The sequence below is a fragment of the Protopterus annectens genome, chromosome 12.part0 (genome assembly GCF_019279795.1).
Source record: "Protopterus annectens isolate FY-2018-M chromosome 12.part0, PAN1.0, whole genome shotgun sequence".
NCBI lineage: Eukaryota > Metazoa > Chordata > Ceratodontiformes > Protopteridae > Protopterus > Protopterus annectens.
This window is the reverse complement of record NC_056746.1, coordinates 286,306,713-286,330,568: the sequence shown is the minus strand read 5'-3', so window position 1 is coordinate 286,330,568 and position 23,856 is coordinate 286,306,713. Positions and strand designations below refer to the sequence as shown.

Genomic DNA, 23,856 nt, shown 5'->3' with positions numbered 1-23,856 from the left:
ACCAAGAAAAAGGATCCCCAACGGGTTACTTAGCTTTTTTCAAAGACTTCGATTCTGAAAATGAAAATTTCAGGAGTCGGCCAACCAGCACTTGCGAACTGTTTCTGCTTCGGGCACCACACAGCAAGAAAGACTGATGTATTGGCTTCAGCTGCATGTTTTATACTCCTGATGACCTGATGTCATGGAAGAAGAAACAGCATCTGACACAGGAATCCAAGAGTTTGATATTCAGGCCAGCTGAGGGCTACCTGCAGGCAGATAACCCAACCGTAATGACTGCAACAGTGAAACACAAAGAACATCGCAGCAATGCCAACCCCACTTGAGGAAGATCTGCTCCGCTACTGAAGGATTCCGAGACCACTCACAAGGCATCAGAATAGTCCTGCTCAGTTTGTCTGCCAGTATGTTGGACCATCCCAGAATGTGCTTTGCTACCAGAAACCGGCTGGTGGAGATCGCCCATTCCCACATTCTCATGGCCTCGTGACAGAGGGGATAACATCTGGTTCCTCCCTGCTTGTTGATGTACTAGACTACTGACATATTGTCTGACTGTACTGCAATTGTTCCCAGAGGGAGAAAGGCATGAAGGGCCTGCAACGCCAAAAGGACATTGATATGCAACTTAGTCTTGATCAGGGACCATGTGCCTTGGACTGTCTTTCCCAAGCAATGCCCTCTCCACCCTAGTTGGGAGGAGTCCATGGTCACTATATAGCTTGGGAGGGGCTGCATCAAACGTACGTCCCTCAATGAGTTCTGAGGAGTGTATCCACCAGAGGAGGGGCTCCCTGCAACCCTGCTGATGCGTATAGGATGCGTCAATGGCAGATCTAACCATGACCATTGGACAGCCAATGTCCACTGTAGAACCCGCATATGACGGCGAGCACAGAGAAGAAGGGTAATAGTGGCTGCCATTGAACCCAAAGCTTGAAGTACTGTCTCTGCTGATGGGAGATGTGACTGAATAACCAGGGACACATGGAGTCGTAAGCTCCAAATTCTCTGCGGGGTTAGAACAACCTTCATTTGCAGAGTGTCTATCCTTGCTCCAACGTACTCTAGAACATGGACTGGGATCAGAGAAGATTTTGCTGTGCTGATAGTGATTCCCAGGTGGTCTGATGGCTTCAAAAAGTAGTCGCTGGCTTGACAAAGTAGATGCTTGGTGGGAGCAACAAGGAGCCAATCATCTAGGTACGGGAAGACCTAGATCCCCTGAAGCCTCAGGTGAGCCGCTGCAACTGCCATTACCTTGGTGAACATCCTGGGGCTGTGGTGAGACCGAAGGGTAGGGCTCGAAACTGATAATGACTGGCTCCTAGCCGGAAGCGGAGGAACCTCCTGGAGCATCTGTGAATCTTTATATGGTAGTAAGCGTCCTGGAAATCTACTGAGCACATCCAGTCTTTCTCCTGCAGATAAGGCAGGATGGACTGCAACGTGACCATCCGAAACTTCTCTTTGGCAACTGACAGGTTGAGGGTGGAAAGATCCAGAACAAGTCTTAGGTCCCTCGTCTTTTTTGGCACCAAAAAGAACCTGGAGTAGAAGCCCTATCCGGACTGGTCATAGGGATGGGCTGAATGACTCATTTCTTTAGCAGCCTGTCTATTTCGAGCGCTGCTACCTCCCTTGGCACAGGTGGTACATCTGGGAGGTGTTTTGGTGGGAGAGGGAATTCCACAAATGGGATAGAATAGCCTCTGGATATGATACGAAACACCCAACAGTCTGTTGACACAGACTCCCATGCCATTAGGTGCAATGAAAGACGACCCCAGACTGCCTCCAGAGCAGAGCACTTGGGCAGACACTCAGGGCTTCTGCGCGGGCCAGTCCAAGAACGGTTCTCGAGACCCCACGTTCCTCAGACCCCCTCTGCCTCTGGGCCGGTGTCTATCAAAACCCCCACTGCCTCTGGGGGAAGATGAGTCCTGAGCATTCAGGGAATACTGAGACTTCCGGAACCACATTTTCTTTTGCCCTCCTGGAGAAGAATCTTTGAGAGTTAGAGAAGTGGATCCTGATGGCAGACAGTGTCTTCCTGTCCTTTTCGCTCTGGACCAATGTCTCATGAACGGTTTTCCCGAACAAGGAATAACCATCATAAGGGGCATTTGCAAATGAAGCCTTAAAGAGCTACATGAACTGACACAGCCTGAGCCAAATGTGATGCGTCATGGTAACGCCCGACCTGGCCACCCTTGCCGTTCCTTCGGTGGCATGCGAGAGGAGATGCATGGACATGTTGGATACCGCTTTCAGAGTGGCCATCCATGCGGAGAATGTGCCCTTATCCTCTGGTGACATGGACTCCAGGAAGACTCAGCTAGCTCTTTGACAAGTTTGCGCTGTAGTCAGGTAACGTGGGCCAGGTAATTCAGCGCCCTTATGGAAAAGGTAGCTGAGGCATACACCAACTTCCCTAGGTGAGCCATCGTCCCAGACTCACGGTCGGGAGGATGAACCACAGAACTTTCTTGGGCTAGTTCTTTCTTGGTGGCTGCTGCTACCACCATAGCGTCTACAGGGGACCCTTTGTTCCAAATAGATCTATCCGAGGGGGGGGACTTAGGATCTTGTCTGGGTGCTTTGGAATTGGCTCCGCGGGAGGGGACAACCAAGAAGTAGACAAACCCATGCCAAAGGCCTCCAGAAACACCGACTAATGCGAGGTAGGCTTGGGGATGGACCACCCGCCCTGTTGGCGCAGGATTTCCATGATGTCTCCAAAGGAGAAATCATTGCAGGGTGATCTCGGGGAGCCTTCCCCCTCCTCCAAGTTGGTGTCCTCGGTGAGGGACTCATGCCTATTTGTGAGGAGCCTCTTCGGTGGGACTGTCCAAAGCAGACTCGCAAACCATCTGTTGTTCCGCAAGGGGAACTGCCTGGGGCACTTCGGGCATGGGCTGTCCCTGAGTGGACAAATTCCGAGGTTGCATCCAGAGCCGTGGGAGCCAGGGTGGAATCCGAGGAAATAGACAGGGGTCTCGACCCACTCAAGAGCACCCTTTCCACCACATCGAATGCTGAAGGAGAACGTGCCTCCTGGGCCACCAGTAAGGAAGCTGCCCTCCCCGGACCTGATGGGGGAATCAGAGCCGAGCCCGCAGGTGCTGAGATGCCAAAGGGGGGGCCATGACCTGACAAGGCCAGAGCCGATGGAAACCCCACTTCGGATCTGATGCCCAGATTATGGCTCTGAGAGCTGCTCGGGTCCGAACTTGTTGGATCTGATGTGCTCAGGGCAATGGCCGGTGTCGAGGTACAAGGTACCATTGGCACCGGCCCCCCAACTCCGAGACTCCTTGGATCTGAAAACTCCAATACCGGGGGTCGGGTCGGATCGGATAAGGAGTTATTGGAATGAAAAAAGGGAGCAAGCTCCCCCCACCAGGGGGAGAGGGGGCTGTCAAGACTCCCATCTGGATCTGGGTGCGAATAAATGTTCTCATCATTTTGCCCATCTCTGCTTCACTCAAACTTCTGGTGGAGCGTGACGAAGAAGCCACTGAAACTGACCTAGGTCAGTAAACCAACGCCCTAGAAGAAGGTCTAGTCTCCTCTGGTTCCAGTGAGAACCTGGGTGACTGGAGCCGAAGAGTACTAGGCCTGTAAACAGCCTGGAGTTTCTGGGGAGGACCCAATGGACCCGACCAGTCCAGGGACCACTTCCTAGCCTTGTCTTTCTCCTTTCTCAGCAAATCCTCTTCAACAGGCCTCTGAACAGTAGGATGAGTCTTGGCCTGGTAGGAGGAAGAAGCTAAAGAAGCAGAAGCAGTCACCGCCGTGACTGCAGCAGTAGTAGCGGGGACAGCCGCCCCAAAAGCAGACAATAATCCCTTCAACATCAGCTTGGCCTTGCGATCTTTCAAGGCCCGCGGGTTAAAACCCACACAAATAGAACAGTCAGTCAACAGATGTGCGACCCCTAAACATACCACGCACAAGAGTATTGGTCATCTGGTGGGGATAACTTACGGACATACTCTACGCACTTTCTAAAGACAGGCTTATTCTGTTCAGCCATGCCTGAAAATAAAGCAGAAGAAATCAATAGTTATTAGACCAAGTACACACACACACACACACACAAACTGCTATAGGAAACTGACCCCCCCCCGACACAACGAGAGGAAGGGGAGGGAAAGGAAAGGGAAACCCTAACCTACTACAAGCAAGTTCACTTTTACCCCAAAAGTTTTGAGAAAAACACTATTAAAGCAAGCACCACGCCAGGAGCTCCAAGACCACAATGCTATACAACGCCGCAGCAAACGAGATATGAGGGAAGGAAGGAGATGGAGGGATATTATGGGTAAGGGGATGAGCGTGGAGCTCAGATCAGATGCTGGTGAAACTGCCGTATTGGATCTGACACGGATCCGTAACCCACAGATTGAAGAGCAAATGAAGTAAACTACTTCAGATATACAATTTCTCCACAGAAAAAAAATGTTTCAGTTACTTTATACTGCATTTAAACTGACTGAAACAACACTCCTAGCTTTAAAATAACTTTCCTGAAGAAGAAAGTAATAAAACAAACATCAACACAATTAAGAAAATGGGAGTTTTTATCTCCCAAATGGAACTTATATACCCAGCAAAGGAAAGCACAAGCTTACCACTGACCCCCAAAAGCCTCAGAGGAGCGTACTCTTCAGTGCCTGTAAAGGTCTAGAGGGCTTTGCATCCAAACTTGTATTTTAGTCAGTTCAGCTCGAGCTGCCTAACAGTTTGGTGCCCTGAAGATTTGGAAGCTGGCTGGCTGATTTTTATATCCTTGGCAGGATATAACCCATATGGCTAAGACTACTGCAGCAGTGATTAATATGATGAACATCTGATACTTCTGAACACCAGTTACCAATCTGACCACGAGAAAGAAATGAAGCTGAGATAAGATGCCACGCTTTATACTGGTGAGTGCACATCATTACAGATGTCAGAGGGACAGACCAGTAACATTGCAAGAGCAGTGCAAACTATTAGGCGGCGCAATCAAGCGTTCCTGCACTGTTTTCTTCTGTACTGAAATGGTGGCTCTGGCTACTGCAGGAAACCATTTGATACAAAAGTACCAATCAGATTCTACAGTAAAAGCTGAAGTCTTTTTTTTTTGCTCTTCACTTGAACAGTTGGGTAGGTAGAGCACTATCTCAGAGACTGGCACCAGGTACAAGATGAGCCAGCTATGGCTAAAGTAATAACCATTCTCAAGCAAGAATTAGCCTCTGGAACTTCATTGGCCTTCACAGTCTTCTCTATTCTGCTTCTTCCATTTAATGTGTACCTACAGCAATACGTGCTTATATGTTTATGCATGTATTTCAACCATCCTTTTCAACACAGATGCCCTCAATTTGGTTGAAAATTTTCTGTTGTCCAAATAGACTCCACTATTATTTGAAGTAATGGGAATAAAAAAATGCAACAAATTTTAAAAAAGGATTAAAATCATACAAAACACATTCAGAAGTGTCCTGTCTGATCCCAGCTTTCCTGTGCTTCACGATTTTTGAAGACGCAACTCTTCTACTCAATTTGCATAGTCAAGTTATGAACAATCTTTACATGCTAAACGCTGAAATTTCAGACTACTTCTTACAAAAATTTACAATAAAGTTAGCTAGTAAACATTTCTCATAAAACTTACATTTATGATAGCTAGGCTGGCTCAATGACAGTACCCAGGAGATTAGAACTGGTGAAGCCACCTCCACAAAGAGTCCAGTCACTAGTGGAGTCCCCCAGGGCCCTGTGCTAGGCCCACTCCTCTGTGGCATCAACTTATCGGATGTCACAGTCAATGTAAAAGGCTTCTGGCTAACCAAGTTCACAGATGACTTCAACTGGGAGCAGTCACTGAATCCCCCCAACAGAAGAACACCCTTCAAGAAGGTCTAATACAGACAAATCCTTGGTGGCAAGGCTTAAAACTCAATACTAAGAAATGCATTAGCGTACCCTTTGGGAAGTCAACCACCCCATGTAACTATGCCATCAATAAAACACCCTTAAAAGTTGATTCACTAATCAGGGATCTCGGAACTCATATAGACAGCAGCCTAGCCTTTGACCAATATGTTTCCAAGGTATTAAGAAAATCCTTCAATGTTGCTCAACTTATAAGCAACAGCACGGCATATAGGTCAAGAGAAATCATCATACCACTGTACATGGCCTTCATCAGGCCCATCATAGAGTATAGTGCCCCCTTTGGTAATGTACCTGACCAGACATATGCAGCAACTGGAATATCCTCAAAGGTTCCTTAAAAAAAGAATACAGGCAGTAAATACAATGTCCTAAGCTGACTGCCTCAAAGCCCTGTCTCTTTACTCAGTATCATAAAGACTTCAGAGAGATGATCTTTGCCTGGTATGCAAGGCATCCTATGTCCCTGTTTTGATGAATCTTTTGCACATCTGCAAAACAAACAGCATCAGACCTTCTGAGAGGTAATCTTTGAATGGCATACAAGGCATCCATGGGCCCTGTTTTGATGAATCTTCTGCACATCTGCAAATCAAACAGTATCAGACCTAGACTAAAAGGCCTCATTTTTGTTTGCAACACAAACAGGACATCTTGGAGAGGCAGACATGTTTCTCAGAGAATGCATCCATGTGAAGTTGAATTTCTCCTTAGCCTTATTTAAGCACAACTTGTACCAATGGCTGGCTAATCAGAAATTCACCCCTGGCCTGGCTCCTATGCCTCTGATGGACAAAGTCAGTCATAAATCAGCCCCTATAAATCAAATATAAATCAAATTTGTGGCTCACATTCAGGTTGCACAGCTAGGCTTTTAAAGGCCCTAGTGGTCGTTAGCCTAGTATACACCTATGAGCCTATTTGTTTTCTCTTATAAGCAGGAACAGAACCGGAATGCAAAAGTATGAAATACTATACTCAGATGATATAATTGATACTTTATGAAACTGTTATCCTTACAGAAATGATTGATTACATAAAATCACCAGACCTTGTGTAACTGCTCATCCAGAAACCAAGGGAAGTTATTATGCATGATTCATGTAAACACTTGCTCCTGTACTGTCCTGCACTGCTGCTGGAGCTATACAAAATCATAGCTCCACAGTAAAAGAGGAGAGTATTTTAATGCATTTTTTAACATGAAAAGTAGCAGATCATTTATTTTATTAGCTCCATTTGTAAGGGAGCGCTCCGTAAACCCCTTTTTTAAGGAGGATAGTGGGAGGGGTTTAAGGTACATGAGCCCCCCCCCAACAAATCTGCCAAAATCAGTAAGAATGTCATAGTGGCAGTGAATGCCAAACTACACTATCACACTACCACTGTAACATTATTAGACCTTCACTAATGCTCTGGCAAGGTCCACTGTTCTGCATTTACACGCAGAAATGCAAGTTTTGTGGAAATCCTACCTGTAAAACAAGGAATACAAGGAACAACCACTTATATTTCTGTACGCATACAGTTCTGGCTTCTTTATGGGAAGCTAACATCATGACAGTGGTTTTAATGAACCTCAGTGGAAAACTGTGAGAATTATTTCCATGCTGCCATGTTTAAAGAGAATATTTAAAGAAAAAGGTACAAATGAAGAATTGGAAGTAATAAAAAGTTAAGATATTATTATTCAACTCTTAAACAAATGTAGTGCCTTCTCTCTGATTAGTACTAAACAGAACAGGAGTGACCTAAATGAGGAGGACAAATGAATCCGCAGGAGACTCAGTTGTCGCCACTTCACCTCCCAGCAAACCACTAGCTCACAATCCTTGAACTTACCTCTGGGAGCCAAAGGTGTCATCGCTTCCAGCAGCAGAAGATGCTGTTGACCCCTGAGATGAAGGTAGTTCACCTTGTTCACTATAAACAGAAGGCCCTGCCTTTAATGGAGACTTTGATGGAGAGGATAACGGTCTTCCTAGTTTACCTTCATGCCTAGCTTTGACATCTGGTTGCTTAAACCTCTCTTTACCAGTTCTGACCATAACCTGGGGGAAATCATGATAGGGTACAGTACTGGAATCTGAAGACATTGGTAATGACTGACTTTTGAAAGTAGTATTTGACTGCTTTGATGAAGCTGTTGTTAATGAAGTTCCAGAAGGAGCTTTTGAGTTCTTTTTCTTCTTGGTCAATAACACTGGCTGAGATTGACTAGTAGCCTCAGGAACTGTTCTTGGGAATGGCTGAGTCTGTGTAGATGGAATTTCATCATCTGAGTCAGAACTAAGTACCTGATGTGTATACTGGTGTATCTCCTTTAATTTGAGAACCATCTGGCGTTTAGGTAGGGGGCGAACACCAAACCTAGAAAAAAAAAAAAGCAGAAAAATTAACAAATGGTTCAGATGAAACAGCAGTGTCAGCCTGAGAAGCACAACAATATAACCAGAAGGTTTTAGCAGGGAAACAGTTAAGTCAGTATGGGTCCAATGCACAATACCAAACACAGAATGATCCTTCAGCATATTACTCGGGAAGCTTAATCAACACAGCTGTGAAACTCAGTGCAATGTGAAACTTAACTCTTTAAACAACCAAGAATACATACATTTTTTCTACGTGCTTTTTGCCTCTACATCTGCCAACCATCAAGCTTCCTCGCCCCCTACTGGTCTTCAGTCCACTCTTTCTCTTGTAACTGGCATCCCAGCATGAGGAGGTCTCCAGACTTCTTGGGGAATATGCCTTAAAATGCAAACCCTAGCCACAAGGACTAAGGACTTTACAGGGGAAGTGGACTAGGTGCTAGACACCATCATTCTGATGATCAAGACGCCTAAAAGGAGGACTAAAGTGCAATGACAGATAGTTTTTTCACTTTCCCTCACTGAGGGCTAACATGTCAGCCTTTTATTCTCTACCACAGGTCAAACAGACAGTGGATTTTCTGAACCCTCCGCTATGACAGGACAGCTGGCTGCTTTCATCTGTATTCCATCACCTTTAAAAGAAAGCCCTACAAGCAGCCCATGTCCATTCCCAATCTCAGGTCACTTGTGGGACAGATGGACACCCTTTCTCTGCACTACTGAGCAGGTCCAAAATTATGTTTTCCAGATGACGACTTCGCATTTTTAACCAGGTACCATCAAAAGAGACAACAAAGAGGACTGTTTTCTTCAAAAATACTTTAAACTGTGCTTAAGAAAAACTTATACAGACAAACATAAAAACAATGACAGTGATTATTAAGTTTCTGTGGTTTATTAAGTCATTGGAGGACCACAGTGTGCCCCTGTAGAACTGGTCCTCTCCTACTTATGCCTTATTATTTAATGTCATCTGTTCTACACATCTTTGAACCTGTCTCTGACGAATGACACTGCTTCACTGCTTCAGAAGGGGTACACCAAAGATCCACTCTTCAAATGCATTTCTTTGCATCAATCACTAGTTTTACATCTTAGAGTTACTGATCTTTACTTAGAATTTGCTATTTTAACCAATATATTTTTTATTTCGAATGTTGTTTGACATTCTGAGATATTGAATTTTTCTGAAGCTTAACTTTGATTTGAATTTGTATTTTTTTTATCATTACAATTATAGTAATACTCGTACATTATTTACATTGAAGCTTAAAAGTCTGTTTTTCATTTACATGCTATTTTTATTTAAAATATACTTCAGCTGTTATTAATTTTGTAAAGTAATTTGTGATAACAATGTAATAACAATAGCTGAGTTCAGACGCTTATCAGTCCCTTTCTGTGCTTAAGTCTTCCTTCTCAGTTATATTATAACCATTTAACTCTTTTTTTTGTTGTTGTGTCTTTCGGCTTTTCCCGGTTAGGGGTCGCCACAGCGGAACTCCAGTCCGCTAATGATTGGCAGTAGATTTTTATGTGCTGGATTGCCGGGCCTAACGCACAACCTTCAACGAAGGAATGCCCATTCACACATGTCACCACACAGAAGACGCTCTAACTGAGAATCGAACAGGCAACGTCTAAATAACCATTTAACTCTAACAATGCAATACATCACTAGCACCATGGCACAGAGGGATAAAGCCCTGACTACAGCTTAGGCAACCCAAGTTCAATTAGCAGCTATAGCATCTGAGGAACTGGCAGGGAAGGCAGTCATCTGGGTGTTTCCCATGTTTGATCCTTCATGTATGCTGGAAAAATGGAGGGAGCATTGTTCAAAGAGGGGAAAGGGGCAAAGTCACTGGCTGAACTGCTGCTGCACATTCCAATGGCACTTCAACCCTTGGATGTTACTGGTGAGTGTGGAGTGGAAACGCAAAGGTAAGTCCAAGTTGTTAAATCTCTACTGCAGTGGCAGTGTGACATGGTCCCAGGACAAGCTGAACTCCTCATCAGCCCCAATCCATAACAGAGTTAGTCTAGAAAAAAGGCCAGGAGGAATAGGTAGACCTAGATGAATGTGCAAAGGTACCAAGATCTGATGATACTGACCTGTGTGAAAGAAAAAAGTAACTTTAAAAAATGTAATGTGTCTAATTAAACTATGTTTTTTCCTCTCTCTTTCAGTGTTGAGTGCCATTTTTCCCAAGATTATTCTCATATTCCAGCCAATCTATTCTCACCATTCTGGAAACTCCACACTGCATGCTTTCTACCATCCTAATCTCTCTCGTACTCTGTATAGATGCCAGCATGGGTCACACAACCTCCATTACAGCATTACTAGTGCCCTAAACAATAATAGGAGAGCTTCAATACCTCTGACAGACACTCTCAGAGCTCTGCACTTCAGCAATCTCCTAGCATTCAGCTAAAGGGTGATCATGACCCCCTCTGGAATGACCAAGCCACCACATTAAAGTTATATATTTTCCCAAGTTACACAAACCTGTCTTTTTTTTTTTTCATTTAACCCCAGATTTCACTTATCTACATTCCTTTCTATCAAGCCACGGCAGGTCTTACTGGATAACAGCAGATGTGGTCACAGCAAACATCTCAGTATTATTAGTGAATAAGCTAGCTGTGCGCTCTCTAACTCAATTATTGTATTTCACTAAATATGCCAAAAAGGTGCAGTCCCAATAATGAAACTTGTGGTACATGACATTTTCTCTTGGCATTCTCCATCATGCCTAACAAACTGTTACCCTCTCCTTCTGATAAGTCATTCAATTTCTTACTTCATCTTACCATCATAAGCCACAATACATACCATTTAGCCTTCCCACAGCCCTTCTGTGAGATGTAGTCTAAAAGGCCATGATAAATTCTAGGTGCATGACACAGCCAAGGCTTCTGGATTTCCAAGTTTAAATCATCTTCTCTAATAATGGATTTGTATACAATAAAATGTTTATTTTTAAAGAACTGTACTCTCCCACTTACATTATTTAAACAGTAACAAGAACATATCCCAGAGGCTTCTTCTGTGCATTAGTATACATTATAAAATAGGCTCATAAAGAACAAATTAGATTGATTGCTAATAGTGTACAAAATGTATACCATATACATAAAACAATAACTATAAAAAAACTGAAACCATATATCCCCAAACATTAATACGGTCACAGAATTTACCAAATGTAAAATCTACGTTTTATTTTTTGCAGTCTACAATTTCATCTACCCCTCCATAACATACAGACTTTCTCTTTCTAATACAAAAATAGCAAAATATGGGACTTCAAATATGGCCACCCAGTCATCAACAGCTTGATGAGAGCTCTCTCATTGTGAAAACAGAAACTGTGAAACAAAGCCAGTAAAAATTTTTCATTTGGGTATAATTGCACTGCCTGGATGCCAACAAAGAAGAAATTTGGATAAAGTAATAGAAAATCAAACTGTAAAGGAGAAAAAAAATTCTGACTAGTAGAATCTTAAATTCAGCAAAAAAGTAGTTCAAGTTTCAGCTTTGGTACAAAAGATGGCTTTCCAAAATGTACAGGAAAATTAAATCAAATATTTATTATTTAGGTTCATAGGTAGGTACTAGGCTATCTGCCCGAAGGCTTTATAAGCATAGCCGGAATGTGTTGGCTTTCACGGCCCCCTTAGATTAGTTCCCTGTGCCTGTCCAACAGAGCCATTGAAGTGATCTCTGTAAGCTTTCTGTTTCCCATCCACTCGTCAAGGTTTCTCTTGAAGAGGTTTAGCAAAGAGCTCTGCCTAATGTAGATTGGAATCTTGTTCCAGAGCATGGGAAGTCTCTGGGACAAGAGTCTATCCCTCTAGCACGTCCTATTTATTGTTGTGGTGAGGTTTAGATCCCTGGAGCGTGTGGCTCGAGGGGATATGGTTTTCTTTAGGTGGAGCATGTCCATCAATTCTGGGTTGGACATGGCCTTGTATGTCAGGCAGAGATCACCTCTGCGTAGGCAGTATGCAACCGAGTACAGCTGGATTTTCTTCAGTCGAGCTGCATAGGATATCTGCTTGAGGCCAGTGATCCTCTTGGTGAGGTACTTCTGTGGTCTTTCCAGTTGTTGCAGATGTCTCGTAAGGTACATCCCAAATGGGGCATTGTACTCAATGATGGGTCTGATGAGAATCATAGAGGGGCCCAATGACCTCTTTCGATCTGGATGCAAACCCTTTTGTGATTAGGTGGGCCACATAGAAGGATTTTCTAATCACCGTAGCAATGCGATTATCAAAGAAGAAGTTACTATCTACTTGGGTCCCCAGATCCCTTATTACGTCTTCCGTATTTAGGGGAGCTACCACCTATGTGGTAGTTTGTGGGTACTTTGATTTTTCCAAAGGGGATGACTATGCACTTTTTGGCATTTAGCTGGAGGCCATGGTTTTGACACCAGGTATCTGTCTCAGTGAGACCATTTTGGAGGATGTCTGTGTCAACCAGAGAGTCAATTATAGCCCCTAGTTTGCAGTCGTCTGTGAACTTGGTCAGCCATAGTCCTCCTGTGCTTGCCTGTACCTCTGAGAAGTATATGCCGAAGAGGAGGGGTCCTAGGACTGAGGCCTGGGGAACGCCACTTGTAAGTCAGACCTAGCTCCCGCAAATCTTACGATATGGGTTCTGTCCGTGAGCCAGTTGGCAACCCATCTCATGACGTAGGGGTTTATGTTCAGGCTGGTGAGCTTGTCTATAATACCTGAGTGGGAAATGGTGTCGAAGGCCTTTGCAAGGTCTAGGTAAGCTGTGTGGACCACCTTTCCCTCGTCTATAGCCTTGGTAACTATCTCAAAGAAGTCCACCAGGTTTAGGAGGCATGATCTGCCCTTAACAAAGCCGAACTGGGTAGGGTCCAGTGTTTGGAGGTTTCCAATGTCTCTGTTAATGAGATCCATGATGATGCGCTCCATAGCTTTGCAGACCAAGCTAGTCAGGCTTATAGGGCGATAGTTCCCGGGGTCTGTTGTGGCTCCACCTTTGTGGAGTGGAATAACCATTGCTGTGCGTCACTCTGTGGGCATGGAGCCTGTGGAGAGGCTGAGTTTAAAGTGTGTTTAGGTGAGGGGTTAATTCATCTTTGAGCTCGTGTAGGATGCAGCCTGGGACACTGTCCGATCCCACTGATGCTGTGTTTTTGGCTTTGGAGAGGGCTGTTTTAACCTGAGTGTCTGTGATTTCAGGGGCACTACATTCTTCTGGTATAGTTATGGGCCCTTTTGGGTGTGGGAGGGGGGTGAAGTTTGCACTGAACCTGTCTGCCAGGATGTTGGCTATATTGGTCAGTTCAGTGTATTTTGTGCCATTCTGCACTAACTCTGAGCAGATCTGAGAATTGCTACTTAGATTCTTGACATAGCTAAAGAATGCCTTGTGGTTATCTTTGGAATCCATGGCAATTTTTCTTTCGAAGCTAGCCTTGGATGACTTTATGAGGGAACGTAGTTTCTTGCTGATACTGATCAGGGATGTCTTCCCTTCTTGGGATTTTACTCTTTTCTGTACTAGTTTCCTCCTTCTATTGTAAAGCTTGTTTATAGCAGGGGTTGACCAGACTGGTTTCCTTTACTTGGAGGAGTGAGTCTTGGTTTTGTTTGGGATTGCACGATCCATGCATTCTTGTAGGTGCCCGTAGAGTGCATTAGTAAAGGATTATGCAGCTTGGACAGAATTATCCTTTAGCATGGGGGCTTTGAAACTTCCCACCTTGGTCTTAAGTAACATGAAGTTTGCTTTTGAAAAGTTTTTCACGGTGGTTTCTTTGACTGGGGGTGGTGGTGGAATGTGGATATCCAGAGTGATTAGTTTATGGTCAGATCTAACCAGCGAGGGGTTGAGCTCCGGTCGCCCATGTTGGTGATGACCAGGTCAAATATGTTGTCACCTCTGGTGGGGGTGTTGACCAGTTGATCCAGGGCATTTGAGTTTATAAATTCTAGGAAATGTTGGGTAAGGGAGTTTGTACTTGAGTAGTTCTTCCAGTTAATGTTTGGGTAATTGAAATCACCCAATATCCAGGGTGTTTGGTAGGACCTTTATGTTTCCCAGTGTTTCCAGGAATGCGGAGTGGGGGTCCTGGGACATGGTGGGTGATCTGTAGCAAGCTATAATTTGAACAGCAGTTTTGCCAGTTGTTAGTTGCACGTGCATGATCTCTGAAGCATCGTGCTGTGCCACTAACCTGAAGGTGTGGGTATCCTTGATGAATATGGATACTCCCCCGCCTTTTGTATTTCGGTTCAGGTTTTGTGGCCGAAATGTATGGTATGAGTTGTAGCCTGGTAGTGCTGGGGTGCTCTCTGGAGCCTTAAACCAGGTTTCTGTTACTGCACATATATTGATTTTCTCCATACTGAGGAGTGCCTCGAGTGCATGCATTTTGAGGTTTAGACTTCTGGCATTGAGTAGCATTACCCGCAGTTTTTTTACTTGTGCTATTTACGGTGGTGGGTTTGTCTTTTGAGCCTTGCCTCAAAAAGGCACTATGGGAGTGGCAAGAGCCTTGGCCAGTATTCTAAAGCCTAAGGGTGACAGGTGCAATCCGTCTCTAGCGAAGCAGCGTGGCTTGTCAAGCATGTCATCCCAGGCTGACAGACACTGGATCCCCTTTGAATGACACCAGAAGTTTAGCTAATTGTTGAAATTGATAATTTTTTTCTCTATACCATGGTATCATTCTTGGTGAGGGCAGTATGCTACTCAGGGTCAGGGTCATATCGGCCTGGGCTACGTGATCAGGGAGCTCCTCCATGTCTCTTTTCATGCAAGTCCAGGGAGGTATGGCTCAGGTCATTCACACCAACATGGACAATGACAGAGCCATATTTGTACTTGTTCTGGAGTGGCCTGAGTGTCTGTGTTATGTGGCAGATCCTGGCACCTGACATGCAGCTAACAGTAACCTTCTCCTTGTTCAGCCTAGTGAGTGGGACGTCAGTGTGCCTGACTATAGAGTCACCTATTACTAGTGTGTTGGGTATGTTATTTTGCCTTAAGGGCTGTGAATGTGTGGCACACTGGTTTTGTGAAGTATGTGTTTCATGGTTTGTGTTGGGGGGGGGTAGAGGTTGCTTGGATGTCTGATTTGGAGATATCTGTTGCTTTTGCAGATTTTTATTTAGAGCTTCCGAGTACATTTTCGTGTATTTATGTGTGCTTTTTGCCGGTGCTGGTTTCATAAGTCTATGTGAGACTGGTGGTGTGATGTAAGAAATTCCCTTCTCCTCTTGACTGCCTGGTCCAATCTTGGGTTGAGAGAGCTTAGCCTCCAGCAGTTTGGCTGTATAATTGCATCTCTCGCATGTATTAGTGTTTGGCGGAAGGAGGAGAGGGTTGTCAGTGTACATGAGGCAATTGTAACATTGCTTCAAAATGCCCAGATTTACCAGTTGGACTGGAGAGTACATCTGAAATTGTCCTTTGGACATACCTGGTTAGGTACAGTGAACTGTTTTACTGATTGGCTGGTAAGGTCGAATAGAGACCCTTGTCCTGCTCTAGAGTATAGGGGTGTCTAGTGCTAAGGTTTATTAGTACTTGCTATGAATTTTGAGCAAGTGCCGGAATGAGAAGTGAATGGTTTGAGTGCTTAAGTTGAAAGTTTGTCTAGTTCCAAGGGAAAAATCAAAGCGTAGACTTTATTTACATTGTTAACCAGGTAGTGTCCGACTGGGCCAGTAGACCATTTTCAGTGCAGATCCGGGGAGAAAAGCTCCAGTAACAAAAACAAATTGTAACAATAGGAACAATGCATGCTAAACTAAAGACAACTAACATAATTATTTAAGCAAACAGAGCATTACATAAGAACAGAGGTATTGAGAAACTGAGAAGTCAAAAATATAGGATAGCTAGCGAAAGCAAAACAAATGTAGGGATAATATAAAACAGAAGTACTGGCATTACTGAGAAATCAAAATCTGGCAGACAGCTAACCAAAAACAGTTTGAAAAAAAATGGAGACAGGAGTAAGGTTAAGGTGCTGGAAGAGGATTTTGATAAAAGAATAGAGAGAGGAATTATCCAGGAGAATTACAGGGCAGATACACTCAGAAATGTTGAAAATAACTGAAATACTGATAAAGTCAACTAACAAAAGGCTGGAAAATAGAAGAAGCTTTAACTACCTATTCAGGCGAACTGATAAAACTCAAAGGTTAAAATGAAAAAAAGAGACATGGAGGAGATCTTGAATTATCTAGCTCAGGCGGGCATGACCCTAGCCCTGAGCAGCATCCTACCATCACCCAGAATGATACCACAGTACAAGCAGAAAATGATTGATTTCAACAATTGGCTAAGTTTCTGGTGTCATTCTAAGGGGACCCAGTATATGTCTGTCTGCCTGGGATGACATGACTGACAGACCTCGATGCTTTACCAGAGATGGCCTGCATCTGTCACCCCTGGGCTTCTGGATAGTGGCCAAGGCTCTTGCCACCCCTATAATGCCTTTTTTAGGTGGTGTTCCAAAGACCAAATTACTAATGTAACAGCTACAAACAAATGGAATCTGAGGGACATGCTGCTCTATGCTAGTAGTCTAAATCTCAAAATGCACTCGCTCGAAGCACTCCTTAAAATGGAGAACATTGACATTTGTGCTGTAACACAGACCTGGTTCAAGGCAGCAGAAAGCATCCCTGCACTACCAGGCTATAACTCATTCCACACCTTTCGGCCCCAGAACTTGGACCGAAGCTTCAAAGGCGGTGGTGTTTCCATATTCATAAAGGATGCACACATCTCTAGACTGGTAGCCCAACGTAATGTATCAGAGATACTTCAGGTGCAGCTAACATTGGGTAAGACAGCGAGTCAGGTCGTAGCCTGCTATAGGTCCCCAACCATGTCCCAAGACTCACACTCCACGATCCTAAGCACCCTGGAGGATATTAGGGTCCAACCTAACACTCTCATACTGGGTGACTTCAACTACCCCTCCATTAACTGGGAAAACTACTTATGTACCAATACACTTGCCCAACATTTCCTGAAATTCATTAATTCCAATGCCCTGGACCAGTTCGTTCTTACCCCCACTAGAGGTAGCAATATCCTTGATCTGGTCATTACTAACATGGGAGACCGTTGCTCTACACCAACAGTCAACTCCTCCCTGGTTAGATCTGACCACAAACTAATCACCTTGGAATCCACTCCTCTCCCACCCCCCACCTCCCTAGCAAAAGTAACCACCATGAAAAACTTCTCCAAAACTAACTTTGGGCTCCTAAAAACGTACAGTTGTGTACACTTACCATAAATGTAGATGTTCAAGTGTATTCACTGTTGCAGTCATTACATTTTGGTAATCCTGCTGGCAGGTTGGCCTCAGTTGGCCTGAATTCCAAAGTCCTAGGTCCTGCGTTGGCTGTCGTCACCCCTTCCCTGACGTCAGGTCGTCAGGGGTATAAAAGAAGCAGCCGATGCCATTTTCTTTAGTTTTTCATGCCCCAGATGTCAGGTGCCCCCTAAAAGGATAGGCAAAATTTATATCTAGATATAAAATTACACGCAGTAATATGAACTTTACCTTCATCCACAAGCAAATACACCATACAGGTTGTATAAATCAGAGAAGGAAAGATAGGTTCCATCAGAAGAAAAGGGGGAATGGAGGGTGGGTGACCTGGACTGCAACAGTGAATACACTGGAACATCTACATTTATGGTAAGTGTACACAACTGTACTATGTTCTTCATGTTTCACTGTTGCAGTCATTACATTTGGGTAGATTCCCAAAGCTATGGTTGGGAGGCTGGAGCTAAACAGCATTAGGAGCGGCTATGAGACCCTGCAGAACTGCAGTGGCAAAGCCTGCCCTGATTTAGAGTAGAGTGGCAGATGATAGTGCTTTGTAAAGGTGTGCACTGAACTCCAAGTAGCTGCCTCTAAAATGTCCTTGGTTGTTACTCCCCTGAGAAAGGCTGCTGAAGTGGCTGCAGCTCTGGTGGAATGTGGCCTAATGCCCTTAGGCACTGACTTGCCATGGTTTAAGTAGCAGAAACGAATGCAGTGGCCTATCCACGTTGAAATAGTCGGCTTTGAGATAGCCTTTCCTTGTGATCCTGCAGCATATGCCACTAGTAATTGCTCTGTCTTTCTGAAAACATTGGTTCTGTCCAAACAGAATCTAAGCTGTCTGTGCACATCCAAAGAATGTAGAATTCTTTCCCCCTTGTTCTGTGGATTTGGAAAGAAAGTTGGAGATGAATGGTTTGATTGAAAGCCACACTGGACACCACTTTAGGCATAAATGTTGGGTTTGTCCTCAGGGAGACCCTGTCCAGATAAAAAATTATAAAATGTTCCACAGCCATGAGTGCCTGCAGCTCTGAAACTTGTCTTGGAGAAGTTATTGCTGGGAACAGAGCTGTTTTCCAAGATAAAAACTTTATATCCGCAGTAGCAGCTGGCTCAAAAGGAGTCAGGGTGAGTTTTTCCAAGACGTAGTTGAGGTCCCATGTAGGCATTGGTGATCTCCTTGGAGGCCTTAAATTTTTGGCTCCTCTGAGGTACTGTTTTAATAAGGGATGAGAAAAGATTGGTGGCTCTGCATTGTAATGGGCCGAAATGGCAGAGGCATGAATTTTAATAGATGAGAAAGATAGGCTTTTGTCCAGCATCTCAGTTAAGTATTGTAAAATCTGAGGAATATTTGGCACAATTGTATCTGTTCCTTGTGCCTGGTTCCAAGCACAGAATCTCTTCCATTTTCCAGCATAAGATTTTCTAGTACTAGGCCTTCTGGCTTCCAAAATGGCATCTATCACAGCGTTGCTGAGAGGTGTGTTTTGTATGACTACATTTTGTATGATTACATTATTCGCCATGCTGCCAGGTTTAAAGTTCTGAGCTGGTTGTGCAGGATCTGATTGTTTTGCTGGGATAGTAGATGCGGTACTTGAGGTAAGGTCCAAGCTGGGCATTGAGACAAGCTCCTTAATATTGGGTACCAGTGCTGGTGGGGCCAGTCTGGTGCAATCAGAATCATCTTTGGCTTCTCCTGTCTGACCTTCAGGAGTACCTTGGGGAGGAGATGCAAAGGGAGAAAGGCATATACTGATAGGTTTTTCCAGCTGAAGGATAGGGCGTCCACTTTCCATGCTTGTCTGTGATAAATAATTGTGCAGAATCTCTTGAGTTGGTAGTTGTGTGGGGAGGCAAATAGATCCATGTCTGGGCATCCCCATTTCCTTGTTATGTTGAAGACTTGTGGATTTAGCTGCCACTCATGGGGATCCATGAGGTTTCTGCTGAGTTCGTCTGCCAGAGTATTTTTCCTTCCTGGCAGGAATTGTGCCTGGAGATGTACTTGGTAAGTCAATGCTGTATCCCACAAAGTCATAGCTAGTCTGCAAAAGGGGGTAAGAATGTGTGCCCCCCTGCTTGTTTATATACCACATGACCATGGTGTTGTCTGTCTTTATCAGTATTTGTCCTGGATAAAGTAGGTCCTTGAAGGCTGTCAGGGCATTTTGAACAGCTAGCATCTCTTTTTGATTGATATGTAGATGCATTTGGTTTGAGGTCCATGTTCCGTGAATACATCTTCCTGCCATGCGAGTCCCCCAGGCATAATCTGATGCATCTGTTGTTACTGTCTGCCTGGCTGGGGGTAATATGAATGGCTGTTCCTTGTTTTGGTGACAAGCCTTTGCCCACCATCGAAACTCCTGTTGCAGGCAGTGAATGAGAGTAATTATGGTTTCCAGGCTGTGGCAATGTTGAGTCCAAACACTTTTTAGGTATCATTGAAGTTTCCTCATATGCAGTCTTGCATATGAAATTAATAGGATGCAGGATGCCATGAAGCCCAAAGCCTGCAGAATTTTTCTTGCAGATAACTGGGCCTTTGTTGCTAACATGTTGAAACAGGTAGTCAGTTGGCTTTGTTTGTCTGGCATGTGATAAGCCATCTGGGCAGTTGCATTTAAGCTTGCACCCAGGAATATTATCTCTTGAGAGGGTACTAGCTTTGATTTCTATTCATTGACTGTGTACCCTAGGAATGTTAGAAGTTTTTTCACAAACGCCAGATGCTGTAAAATGATGTCCTTGTTATCTGCTTGAATTAGGCAGTCGTCCAAGTAAGGATATATTTGTATTCCTCTTTGTCTGCAGAATGCAATTACTGGTGCCAGGCACTTTGTAAAGACCCTGGGCGCAGTAGATAAGCCAAAGGGCAGCGCAGAGAATTGGTAAAGCATTTAGCCAGCCTTGAATCTGAGGTATCTTCTGCATATTTGTCTGATTGGGACATGCAGATATGCCTCTTTTAGGTCTAAAGTTACAAGCCAAGCGTTCTTGCCCAGCGTGGGCAGAAGCTGCTGCAAAGGCAACATTTTGAATTTTGGTATATCCAGGTATGTGTTCAGAATCGATAGGTCCAGTATTGGCCTCCAGGCCTTGTCCTTTCTGGGCACTAAGAACAATCTTGAGTAAAATCCTTGCCCCCGTTCTTGCTCTGGCACTTGTTGAATGGCCTTCATGTCCATGAGGGATGAGACCTGTTTTTGTGCCTCTGCCCATTGATTTTTTGGCAGATCTGCCCAGCCGTTTGCCTTGGCAGGGTATGGAAATGGAACTTGTAGCCTTGTGACATGATATTTAGAACCCACTTGTCCTGGGTTATAATGTGCCAATTTTGAGAAAAAAAGTGCTAATTTTCCCCCTAAGGCTGCTGCCAGGAAATAAGTGCTTGGTGCAGGCAGGGGGAAGTCATTGGGGCTGTTTCCTGTAAGGTTGTGATTTGTCTTCTCCACTTTTGGAGGTAGAAGTACCCCATTGCTTTGACCTGTATGAACCTTGCGCCTGGAATCTTCCTCTAGGGCGTCTGGGTCTGTCCCTTTGAGGTCTGATACAGGAAAGGACCAATTCTTTGTTGGCCAGTGTCTACTAAACCTAGGTGGCTGTACTTGTAAGAAATCTTTGACTGTTTGCATAGATTTAGCCTTGTCCTCCATTTTCTTTAACACCTCTTCTGCCTTAACACCAAACAAAGTATCATGCTGTAAAGGTGCATCTAATAATTTAACTTTAACATGATCTGGCAGATTTTGTTCCTTTAACCAAGCAAGCCTTCTAATTACAGAACCTGTAACTGCGGCCCTGCAGGAGGCCTCTAAAGAATCAAAACCACATTACAAAGTATGCTTTCCAACTTGTTCAGCTGCATGCAATATATCCTGCATTTCCTTGTTTTCTGCACATTCAGAGTTTAACAACATTTTCTGTTTAAGCAATGACATGACATGTTGCTGATATTTTAGCATATGAAACTGACAGTTTAAGGCCCTTATAGCCAAGGTAGCAGATGTGTAAACCTGTTTTCCCCACCTGTCCAGTGCCCTAGAATCCCTGTCAGAAGGGGTAGGGTTTTTTGCAGCGGAAGCCCTAACTCCCTTGGGACCCTGTGAAATAGTTTCAGGGTCAGCAGCAGGGTTTTTAAAAAGGAATTTATGTGAGTCAGGGACCCTGTAATATTTGTCAGGCTTAACAGGAGCTGGAGGTAAGGAGTCAGGGGTAAGGCTAGACTCCGAAAACACATCTACAATGTCTAACACAGGGGGGATTGGCAAGTGGCTTGTGCTAAGGTAGTAACAGGAAATCCCTGAGCCTCTTTTTAGATTCTGAAAAATCTTGGCACTCCCAGTGGAAATGCTCCCTCATGGTATGTAAGGTTTCCCCAAAGGAATAGTCCTCAGGAGGAGAAGCTGAACGTATGGGAATCCTCATAGGGGGGAAAAGAATATTCCTGATCAGAAGAGGAATCAGAAGAAATGGAAACCTGATCTGAAGATTCATAGTCAGTCTCTTGCCTAGGCCTCTTATCAGGAGGGGGATGGGAACCCCTGATCAAAGTAATCAAGTCTTCGGCCATTTTGAGCATCTGTTTTTTGGGCATGGAGGCCTGTCCACGTGGCTCTTAAGTTTGCTTCTTTGCCTTTGAAGGAGCTTTAGTCTTTGCCTTTGAAGTCGGTTTAATGTATAGATGTTTGGGTCTGAATACACCCTCATAAGCCGGTGCCTGCTCAGCGGCTCCGGACCCATCTGAAGGATTAGCGTCCGAGGCTTCAATATCTTGAGTTTCCAGTGGCATGGCCGACTCCACGTGGGAGTCGGTAGCGGCCTGCGACTCTAAAGTAGCGGTCGTCAGGGGCTGCGAAAGTACCTCACTGAGAACCGGCGACTGGCTTAGGAGAAGCTTCGTCGTTGGCCTTGGGCCTCAGGTGTCTTTCTTTTTCTTTGCGTTTTTTGTGAACAATGGTAATCGGATGGCTTTCCGACGAAGTTTCTGGATAATTAAACCTGCGTCCAAAGTAGTTCAAAGCAAAATCATACCGACGCTTAATAGTGCATTGGTTAAATCTAGCACAAAACCGACAACCCAGAAAGTTATAATCAGGGCCTAGGCAAGGAATACAGTAAGAATTAAAGTCCTTATTAGGTATTTGCTTCCCACAAGAAATACAATTATTAACTTTTCCTGACATTGGTTCTGGAGCAAGAAAAAAGTTTCCCCAATGGGGTACTTAGCTTTATAGAAGACTTCGGATCTAAAATTCGAACTCGAAAATCTCAGGAGTCGGCCGACCGGCACTTGCAAACTGCTTCTGCTTCGGGCACTGAGTGGCAAGAAAGACTAAAGAAAATGGCGTCGGCTGCTTCTTTTATACCCCTGATGACCTGACGTAAGGGAAGGGGCGATGACAGCCGACGCAGGACCCACGACTTTGGAATTCAGGCCAACTGAGGACAACCTGCCAGCAGGATTACCCAAATGTAATGACTGCAACAGTCAAACACGAAGAACATCAGAGGTGGCTAACTTCATGGCACCCATCCAAATGAAGAATAGTTGCATGACCGCCGAATCATACACCAATGCACTGTACGAACACGTACACAGATGCATGGATATTACTATACCCAATATCACTAAGACACTCTCCTCCAAAAAAAAGAAGCCAATTTGGTGGTCCCCTGCCATAAACAAACTCTACAACAGAAGGAGGAAACTGATGCGGAATAAGGTGAAGTCTTATAGACTGGAAAAACTCCCTTATCAGCCTCAACAAAAAGTTGAGATCCCTCATCAAATACTCTAAGGCTAACTATGAAAACAGAATTGCAGCAGATAGTAAGGACAATCACAAGGCCTTCTACAGTTATGTAAAGAATTTCCACGACAATACCCAGATTTGCTCTGAGATACTGCACAATGGTACATCCTATACTGAGCCAACAGATATTGCCAATATACTGGCCGACAGATTCAGTGCCAACTTTACCCTTCTCCTCCCCCAAAGGACCAATCACAATACCAGTAGATTGCCAGGCACCCAGTATTATTGCTGCACAGGTTAAAACAGCATTGTCCACAGCCAAGAATACAGCTTCTATGGGACCTGACAATATCCCTCGCTGTGCTCTACATGAACTACAGAGTGAACTGGCACCTCACCTGTGCGCCCTGT

The 23,856-nt window shown here is 44.4% G+C and overlaps 1 protein-coding gene across 1 annotated transcript in view; it reads right to left on the bottom strand.

The window, feature by feature from the left end:
- The window catches only part of SLX4 (SLX4 structure-specific endonuclease subunit), a 1,828,351-nt gene that overhangs the window by 115,003 nt on the left and 1,689,492 nt on the right, over nucleotides 1–23,856 (bottom strand). The window contains exon 14 of the mRNA XM_044089343.1: nucleotides 7,795–8,322. Coding sequence (XP_043945278.1) covers nucleotides 7,795–8,322 — 528 coding nt within the window. The remainder of the gene's footprint in view (nucleotides 1–7,794; nucleotides 8,323–23,856) is intronic.